Here is a 10907-nt window from a genome sequence, read left to right as displayed (position 1 = left end):
TATGCAGTATCGGATTTTGCTTATTGTTGAAGGCTGTAAGGTGACCTTTAAATATTAATTTCGGTGTCATTTTGGTCTCTTGTGGAGAGCTGTCTCATTAGCATTCATACCACATCTTTTTTTTGTAAAACATTTAGTGACTTGAGAATTTTTTGTTTGTTTGTTTGCTATTAATTAATTCTATTAATTCTAATGACACATGAATACTTTTAGCGCTTATCTGTATATTATGAACATTCATTAAAGGGGGGGTCGGGGCAGAGACGGATTTAGTGCCCCCCCTTTTCTGGAAAATAATTGGTTGCTTATATAGGGAAACACTGAAGCATGACCAGAGCGGGCCCCTGCATATGAAAATTTTTGGATCCACGACTGCAGAGGGGCCCTGATCCCAATAACCCGGGCTTAAAAACATGAAATCCTGAGGTTCTGAATTTATTATACAAATTAAATATCTCGTCATATCGAAATTCGAAAAAAGAAATCCCGGATCCTGAAATGGTCAAGGCCAAAATAAAAAATAGGTTTGTTTGTCCAAACGCTACCTACCCAGAAAAAAGCTGCCTACTCAAATTCTTTTATTGTCCTGATTTGAAGAAGTTTTTTTTTAATCAAATAGGCATGAAGACTTACTAACATCTGATACTTCAATTTCTTTTTTTGAAAAAAAAAAAAGAAAATGCCTACCTACCTACCCACTGTCTCAAACCTGGGTAGGGTTTGGGCAAACCAAAATATTTTTAAATGTGGCCCAATCCTGAAATTTCGATCTTTAAAACACCCGTTCCAGATGTCCCGAAAGTGTATTTTCTTTTTAGTCAATTCTCAGTTTAATAAATGATCCACAGCGGTCATTGATATATTATTCAGACCCTCTCTATTAAATAAACCTTGTGACTGCCGTGGATAATAAACTTGAAAATGATAACAAACAGAAAAAAGAAAGAAGAGAAGCGACACCCAAAATGAGGTCTTCTCGTTTAATAGTATAGATAAGTACAAACGACATTGGTTTTGTAAAACACTCAACATGTAAATTCACAAACAAAGAGAAATTTAATTTGATAAGAAATCATTTCGAACCTGGAATAAACTATAACTTTCCTATAAAAAAATATGCAGGAAAGAACAGACTGTTTCAGCTGAATTGGCTAAATCGCTATGATGGGCTAGTGTACTCACCTTCACAATAAGGAGCTTACTGCATATACTGTGCTCTGTTTGAGGTTGATAGTTTTGGAACATTATCATGCAAACCACTAACAGATATGGCACATGCAAGTCCAAGACTTAACGATCATTTCGGCCTTGATAAAAAATCATTTTTACGTGCAATAAGGTGCCAGGACCGATTAAATGGACTTGCACTGATGCACGTGCATTACAATTTAGAGTTAGAACTTGATGTTATAGTTGACATGTTTGCACGCAGGCATCCAAGAAAAATGAAATTGGAATCAATTTTATAAACAATGTGTAACTTTTGTCTTCTATATATTTTCATGATACCAATAAAACAATTGAATTTTAATTTAAGATTTCAAAAGGTCACCACCCCCTAATAAATTCCTGGATCCGCCCCTGAGGTTTGTGTTTCACATACAAATCTAAGTAAGTTTGATAATCTCCCTTTACTATGTACAGGACTAGGTCTGTATCACATATAAATCTAATGACTATAAAATTGATTTTCAGAATACTCAATTGTTCAACTAACAATCATGACAATATATATAAACTAAACTAACAAGATAATAAGATATTTTGTGAAACAAGCCTTTTTCAACTCATTTCTGTAGTTTGTTCTTATAAAATGTGCCTGGTCAGTCAGAGCTCAGACATAAATAAGTCTGAATCTGCTTTTGACTTATAGACATGATAGAGGTCTAAATTTGTAAGTTTTAGGAGTTGTCTCCCTTTAATGCAAGACAAAATACGACTTAAATAAGTCAAATATTGTTAAGCAAGAAATAATTGACCAGAATCAAAAAGTTGCAAATATCGACTCCTACAAGTCGATTAGTTACCAAAATTGGTTAACTTCAAGACCCACGCATACTTATAAAAAGGTCATGCATCTAAATCAAATAATGACAACATTGATAGCCAGTGCCTTGTCTTCTAAAGAAAAATATGAATGAGAGTCTAAAAAATCGGGGATCATGTTAATTAACCTTACAATGCAACCACCTGGATCCACACTTAATGAGGTAAAACATCTGTGTTTAGTAAGGATGTTCAATAAGATAATTAAATATAGATAGATCAAGTCCATGTGAACTCTCAGACAAGTTTTTACTGTCATAGGTGGTGTAGTTTGGCCACCAAGTCAAGCTAAGTTTTTTCATCAACATGAATAGACCTAAACAAGTCTGTCATTTTGTGACTTAGATAAGTCTAAAATTGAAAACACATTTTTATAAAAAATACATGTTTGGACTTTTCTAAGTCAAAAACAGAAATAGACTTGTTTATGTCTGAGCTCTGACTGAGTTTTTCAATATTTTTTTCAAATATAAGTAATAATTAACAATATAATGGAATATACAATTGGTTTCATTCCATTCAATGGTTCTCTAAAAGAAGATATTTGTATGTATTTCCCATAGGGTCCCATGTTTAATTAAGTCCCCTGCTGGTGGCCATCTTGGATGATGGATCGGCTACAAAGTAACAACACTTGGTCATGTTGGTCAGCACCACATAAGGAACATTCATGCCATAGTTGGTTCTATTTAATTCAGTGGTTATCTAGGAGTTTAAAATGTAAAAGTAAACGACAACAAAGGACGACGCCAAAGGACGCTGGACGCCAAAGGATGCCGGACACCAAGTGATGAGAGAAGCTCACTTGGCCCTACGGGCCAGGTGAACTAAAAATTAGGACAGTTTTAAAAATTAAGTTCTTAAAAGAAATAATCATAAATATATAAATTCAAATGCATCTAGTTTCTGACATATGAATTTTTCTCTTATTACTTTAACTTTGCATACACAAAAACTTTAATTTTAGTCGTTTTAGTTATTTTAAAATACATGTATATTATTGTGTTTCGAATTTTATTAGAAAATAACCTACTCTCAGATCAAGTTTTTTTAACATATAAAACATATATATCAGTATATAGCACTGTATAATTTCATTCTCTTAATGTGCATGTATACATTTTATTTCTATTTTTCTAACTATAAATACAGTAAATACAAATAATTATTTATTATTTGCCATTCTCTTCACCAAACATGCTGAATTAAAAAAATCACTTTCATGTTTTATTCTCGACAGTTTTTTTTATAAAATTGGTTGTGAGTACGCCTGTACACGTAGCATACGAAGGCCAATTCCGCTATGCGTCCCCGCATGCGAGAACAGGCACTGCCTATTTATATACATATATACAAGTCAGGAGCCTCTGGCCTTTGTTAGTCTTGTATTATTTTAATTTTAGTTTCTTGTGTACAATTTGGAAATTAGTATGGCGTTCATTATCACTGAACTAGTATATATTTGTTGAGGGGCCAGCTGAAGGACGCCTCCGGGTGCGGGAATTTCTCGCTACATTGAAGACCTGTTGATGACCTCCTGCTGTTGTTGTTTTTTATAGTCGGGTTGTGGTCTCTTTGACACATTCCCCATTTCCATTCTCAATTTTACATGTATATAACAACACATTATTGACATCGGACATTTTTGAGAATCTTTATCAGAACTATTTTAGAATCATGGTATCAAAACATAATAACAAACCGTTACTGACTAAGACTGAACAATTATGAAAATCATTAGTCAAAATAAAATGAAACACAAAATCTGATCTATACCTGTAGTTCTTGGTATCTTTATCTGTATGTCTTCTACCCCTCTCTGTAAATCAGGTGGTATAGTCCGTTTTAGTGGTCTATCTTCTGCTGGTACACTCATTCTGTCATGTATGAAATCTACTCTTCACTTCTCGTAATTTAAAGTCAATCTTTAAAGAGCTTTTAATTGGACAATTACTGTGAAAATAAAAGTAAAAACAATATGTATGTATAAAGTCATCCCAAAATAATTATCAATAAAATATATCCAATTTATTACAAATGAAATTAATTAACCATGTTAAAAATGTGTGTTGAGGTTTGTTAACATGATTAACGTGTTGTAACCAAAAATTGATTGACTGTAAAAAATCCTTCATTTTACTACCCATTTAAGAGGGTCCTAATGGGGGTACCTTCATGACGATTAATGGTAAAAATTCTTGCCAAATGACGTTAACGGTAGTTTTTGGTGTATGACGAAAAAATGAACACTTACTATTACACGATAAAAACATCGACTGATTATTACATGTGTTACAAATTACGTAATTTTTTTTCCAAATGACCTAAACAATAATTATTTGAGACCCCTGACGAACCAAGATAAGGATAATTAGACGAATCACGGTAAAATTTTAACCAGTTTGACACTAAAGGTAGCCGAAAATGAAATGTTTGATGCCTGATGTAAAAGGGCATTACTACCCTCATAAAACATGTATAAAAACCAACATATGACTTCACATTCTCATTCAATTTTTAACATTTTTATACTGATATTTTCATTTATTTTTCTTTTAATGCGAATGGCACATTGATAGTAAAAAAAATTATCAGAACAGTCATGTCAGACAGTAAATATAAAAAGTAAATAATGCCCCCAAGGTCATATGTTATAGGACTACAGCAATACCATGAATACCTCAAATGTTGTGACTTATGTTCAATAGGTATGAGCTTTTGAATTAGGCATTTGATTAGGGACTTTCTTCTTAACCTTCCTCAGAGTTCAGTATTTTTGTAATTTTACTTTTTCCTTACCTGGCAAATTGAACGATGCAATTTCTCAGTATATCGTGTGTCTGGTCAGATAAAGGAGAATTAATAATACAATAAACCAAGGGTTTGTAGAGTATAGTTTTACTATAATACACAAAAACTCACAACCAACTTTTCCGGTAACATGTTTCTTCATCACAGGCACTTGTTTCTATCCATTGGAAGACCCACTATCAATGCATATTTACGTAAATAAATTGATAGTGGGTCTTCCAATGGATAGAAACAAGTGCCTGCATGTGTTCTTCATTTGCCATTTTTTTGTACTTTCGTTTTGGTAAGGAGAAATAAGTAAAATCATGAAGATGGAGATAAAGGATTAGAAAGGGATCCTGCTATCATAGGTGATCCAGGGGGCCCTGAGAGGCAAGGTCCCCCCAACCCTTTCGTGGGGAAAATTTGGTTGATTATAAAGGGAATCACTGAAGCATGACTCGAGTCCCCCCTTTTAGGTCAATCAGCGCCCCCTTTTTATGGCAAGTTCTGGATCCGCTACTGGCTATATATAATCACCTTGTTCTATGATATATGAAATATGTAATATGCACATTGATCTAGACAGGCGAACCAGTCTACACGATACATTTTCAAACAGTTTTAAAAGTTTACATCTTGTTCGGAACTCTCCGGATACTTCTTTGGTAGGAGGACAAATCGCCCCTCTGTTACAGGTACGTTCCTCCGACCTAAGGAGCACTCCCAAAGGATAAGAATATGAATATGTACATGTATAAATGAATATTTACAGGGACCTGTTAGTAGCACCATTATCCATATATAAAAGTCATCACTCTGTACTCAAGTTCTTATTTTAGGGATTATTCTCATTGCGAAAAGGTTAAATCCCGTTAATTTTTATTTCTGCCCAAATTAAAAAAAAAAAATAGACGGTAAAATCTAGAGACATAAATATAATATATCATCTGGTTGTATACTGAGTTTTCAGCTCTGCTAACTCGTCCCACTTAAAGTAAAAACTAATCAAAACAGAATAGTAAAAAACGAAAATTTATTAAATTATTATTATTGAAATTAAATTTTGTTTCACTTTCTTTGAATATAATTGTAAATACATTATTTTAATATGTATAATTTAGTGTATTATTGGAGAATAACTTCATTCTTGTACTTAAGCCGTTAGATATCTCTCGGACCTTGAGACTTTTTTCAGTGAAAATGGTATATCTGGACTCCAAACCGTATCACAAAAAGCTCTTGAACACTTAAATACGTTTTTGTTGTTATTTATACTATTGTATGCTGATGATACAATAATTTTAGCTGAATCAGCAGGTGCATTGCAAAAGTGTTTAAATGTATTCGAACAATATTGTAATATATGGAAACTGTCAGTAAATGTTGAAAAAACTAAAGTAATGGTATTCTCCAAAAGAAAGTACACTATGTGTGATAATTTTAAACTATATGGTTCAATTATTGAAAGAGTGGAGTCGTACCCGTATCTTGGCTTGCTTTTAAACCAAAACGGGAAATTTGTTATAACAAAAAAGAAGTTAGCAGAACAAGGACAGAAAGCACTTTATGCTCTATATAGAAAGATTAGGAATATATCTATTCCAGTAGATCTACAGCTTCAGCTATTTGATTCTTTGATTGATCCTATACTTTTATACGGGAGTGAAATCTGTGGATTTGAAAAATTAGACAGATTGGAAATTGTGCACTTGCAATTTCTAAAAAAAGTGCTCTCTGTCCGTAGATCAACGCCAAACTTCATGGTGTACGGCGAAACAGGTAGATATCCACTAGAAATACATGTAAAATTACGTATACTTAATTTTTGGGTAAAGCTACTTTCGAATGATTCTAAACTGTCTAGTATTATGTATAAGTTATTGTATGAAATGCATTGTTCAGCAAATATGCAATCAAAATGGTTATTGAATGTGAAATCTATACTGAATGATGTTGGCTTATCGTTTGTATGGGATAGCCAAGAAATTCTTAGTAAAATAGTATAAAGTACTATGTTAAACAAATCTTACAAGACCAATTTGTACAAAAATGGCACAGCATGGCTGAAAGTGCCTCAAGAGGGGTACTTTATTTATCATTTAAAAGGGATTTCTGTCTTGAAGGCTACTTGGTAAAACTAAATAAACAACGCAGAGTACAATTGAGTAAACTGCGATGTTCAAATTTAAAATTCCCTATAGAAGCCGGTAGATGGTTAAATATACCTCGTGAGGACAGAATATGCACATTATGTGACATGGGGGTGATAGGAAATGAATTTCATTATCTGCTAGTATGTTGTAACCCTAATATTGCAAGAATTAGAAAAATGCATATACCAAGATATTATTTTTTAAATCCAACAGAGGACAAGCTCTCTGGTTTGCTATACTATTGTAATATAAAAGTACTCAATAATGTCGCATTATTTTTGCAAAAAATCATGAAGTATTTTTGATCAAAGAAACTGTTTAGTACTTACCTAATTCAAGTTGTGTGTTATAATCCAATTGATCATATTATATATATATATATACGGTGTGTTTGATGACTTATATTCAATTGACCTGTATATATATGTTTATTTCAATTTTGTTCTGTTATTATACAAATCTTATACCACTTCTGTCAAGCTGTATATTATGTATATCTGCCTCTTGTAACAGTGTAAACTGTCAGAGTGTACAATAAAATCTTGAAATCTTGAAATCATAACAATTGAAAAGAAACCATTAAGAGCTAGGTGTGCGCCAAGGATTTGTGTTGAAGACCGTACTTTGACCTATAATGGTTTACTTTATAAATTATGACTTGGATGGAGAGCAGTTGTCTCATTGACACTTATACCACATCTTCTTATATCTTTGATCATTAACCCCGCCGCATTTTTGCGCCTGTCCCAAGTCAGGAGCCTCTGCGTGTCATTTGTTAGCTTTGTATGTTCTTTCAATCTTTGTCCATTTATATGTTTGGAGTTTAGTATGTCGTCAATTTTCCTGAACTAGTACACATTTTTATACGCCCGTCAAAATTTTGACGGGACGTATTATGGTATACAAATGTCCGGTGTCCGTCCGTCCGTCCGTCCGTCTGTCCGTCCATCTGTCCGTCCGTCCGTCTGTCCGTCTGTCCGGCGTAAACATGTCGCACCGTAACTTGAGAACGACTTATCCAAATTTCATGAAACTTAACATAGTTGTTTCTTATGATGATCAAATGATCTGTATACTTTTTGGTGAAAATAAGATTGAAACTTTTTGAGTTACGGCACTTTGTAACTAAAACAGGGGTGTGTTGGTTTTTTTTTTCAAATGTCGCACCGTATCTCAAAAACGATTCTTGATTATGGCTTAAAACTTTAAACACTTTTTAGTTATATTAATCTTAATATCTGTATACTTTTTGGTGATGATTCAAAATTTTGTTTTTGAGTTATTGAGTATTTTGTAAAAAAGGGGGAGGGTTTTTTTTACATGTCGCACCATATCTCAAAAACGATTTATGATTTTTGCTTAAAACTTTACACATGTCTTTGTTATATTAATCTAAAGATCTGTATACTTTTTGGTGATGATTCAAAATTTCATTTTTGAGTTATTGAGTATTTTGTAAAAAAAGGGGGAGGTTTTTTTTTACATGTTGTGCCGTATCTCAAAAACAATTTATGAGTATTGCTTAAAACTTTACACACTTCTTTGTTATATTAATCTAAAGATCTGTATACTTTTTGGTTTTGATTCAAAATTTTATTTTAGTGATATTTAGTTTTTTGTAAAAAAAAAAACAGGGTTGGGGGTTTCACATATCCCGCCGTGTCTCAAAAACAATATATGGTTATTGCTTAAAACTTTCTCAGAAACTATTTATGATTATTGCATAAAACTTCCTCACAAGACGTCGGGCGTATCAGGCGCTCATGGCGCAGCTGTTTATTGTTAAGCCGATTTCGGCTCTGTGATCGGGTTGTAGTCTCATTGGCACATTACTCCGAGTAATTTCTATACTCTATTTTATTACTAAAGCTATGACTGAATTGCTCCCTAAAAGAAAATTAAGAAAAAGAAATTACAGATTATTATCTGAGAATGATCTTTCAAGGAACTGTAAAGAAAAAAATGCAGGATCGGCTCACTCCCCTATTTGGGGAGAAAATTAAAATATAGATATAGCTTCTTATGCTGTACTGTTATATCACTGTCCCAGGTTAGGGGGAGGGTTGGGATCCCGCTAACATGTTTAACCCCGCCACATTATTTATGTATGTGCCTGTCCCAAGTCAGGAGCCTGTAATTCAGTGGTGCTCTATGTTTATGTGTTACATATTTGTTTTTCGTTCATTTTTTTTTACATAAATAAGGCCGTTAGTTTTCTTGTTTGAATTGTTTTACATTGTCTTATCGGGACCTTTTATAGCTGACTATATGCGGTATGGGCTTTGCTCATTGTTGAAGATCGTACGGTGACCTATAATTGTTAATGTTTGTGTCATTTTGTGGATAGTTGTCTCATTGGCAATCATACCACATTTTTTTTTATATATTCTTTAAATATCATCAAAACGTTCGTCCAGCTGACCGTACCCCAGCAACCCGTATACTCTTCAAGAAAACAACACCTCCTCGTTTCGGAACCAATGTAGAAACGAAGTTGCATTTTAACCATAGAATAAAAGGGTATAAATCATGCAGATTCTGTACTTTTTTTTTATAGCCTTCTAAAACAAATAGGAACACTTTCAGATTTTATTAAAGAACTTGTCAGAAGTTTTCCAATCCCTCATGCAGAGAACGCAATGCCATCGAGGCCCTGTATCACAAAAAAACAAGTAATGAAAGATATATATTATGACTTATCTACAGTAGGCACAAAAAGGCAGTGCTAAAAGGGAGGTTCTACCTTGTATGTAATGCATATAGTAAACTCCAAACAAAAGTTGTGGGGACTCGCCTCCATACCTGAATAAAATTGTCTGCAGTTACGTAACCCGTAAAGAAGTCATCAGGTTTGTTTGTAGTGAGTTTCGTTGTTTCTTCACTTGAAATTTCTTGGTGAATATATTCATCTTCAGTTTACAAATCAGGTTTCATGGGTTATATGGTTATATGGCTTCCTTTTATGTAATTCTTAAATATTCACAAAATGATTTATAGTGTCAAAAGTAACCCAAATGTTAGATTTTTATGGATAAATCCCTAAATAAGCAAATGGACAAAAGATTAAACAAACACAGAATTAACCAAAAAACCACTCATTTCAAAAGAAGAAGGATTCAACTTCGAAAGTTGAAAAAAAAGTCAGAATTCAGTTCACAGATTAAAGAAGGAACCACCTATGAAAATGAGCAGAAGTGAATGATGCAATATCTGATATTCAGCAAATACCTTCTCGTCTTACTATAAATTATTCTGAAGAATTCATCATCTTTGATTTAGAAACAACAGGTTTATCTCGTAATAGTGACATCACACAGATTGCTGCATCAAGTGGGTCAAATATATTTCAAAGATATATAATGCCAAGATGTGAAATCACACACGAAGCAAGTAAAATCACAGGTCTTACATTTTCACACTCTACAAATAAAATGTACCTAAATGGAACCATAGTTCAGACTTGTGCTATTGAACAAGCACTGTTAGATTTTATTGATTTCTTAAAATTACAAAACAAACCTGTTCTTGTAGGACACAATATAACCAATTTTGATTTGATGGTTTTGGAAAACAGATTAAGAGAATTTAGTTTGTTTGCTACATTTTCTGCTCATGTGAAATGATTCATCGACACATTGAAACTTTCCAAGCGAGTGTTTCCAAAAGATAAGGTTGACAATTACAAGCAGCAGACACTTGTAAAGGAAGTATTAGGAACAGAATATCATGCCCATAATGCTAAAGAGGATGTTCTATCTTTGAAGGAACTTTTTTACCAGAAACTACGTGAAAATTCATATTTTTCTGTTAATTATTTGAAAGCTCATTGTTTTGGCTATAACATATCAAATTTGTAGAAGAATTCAATGATGATTTTTTTTTGTAATCGAGGAAATGAGAAGTTTTCACAAAAAT

The 10907-nt window shown here is 33.1% G+C and overlaps 1 protein-coding gene across 1 annotated transcript in view; it reads right to left on the bottom strand.

Annotated features, from left to right (window-relative positions):
* Positions 1-5508, bottom strand: part of LOC134694667 (uncharacterized) — a 52984-nt gene extending 47476 nt beyond the window's left edge. The window contains exons 1-2 of the mRNA XM_063555712.1: positions 5377-5508; positions 3823-3999 (exon numbers count right to left, since the gene is read on the bottom strand). Coding sequence (XP_063411782.1) covers positions 3823-3922 — 100 coding nt within the window. The 5' untranslated portion in view covers positions 3923-3999; positions 5377-5508. The remainder of the gene's footprint in view (positions 1-3822; positions 4000-5376) is intronic.
* Between the last annotated feature and the right edge of the window lie 5399 nt (positions 5509-10907).

The sequence above is a fragment of the Mytilus trossulus genome, chromosome 13, assembly GCF_036588685.1.
Source record: "Mytilus trossulus isolate FHL-02 chromosome 13, PNRI_Mtr1.1.1.hap1, whole genome shotgun sequence".
In the NCBI taxonomy this organism is placed as follows: Eukaryota; Metazoa; Mollusca; class Bivalvia; order Mytilida; family Mytilidae; genus Mytilus; species Mytilus trossulus.
Note: the sequence above shows the minus strand (reverse complement) of the source record. Positions and strands in the feature narration are given on the sequence as shown.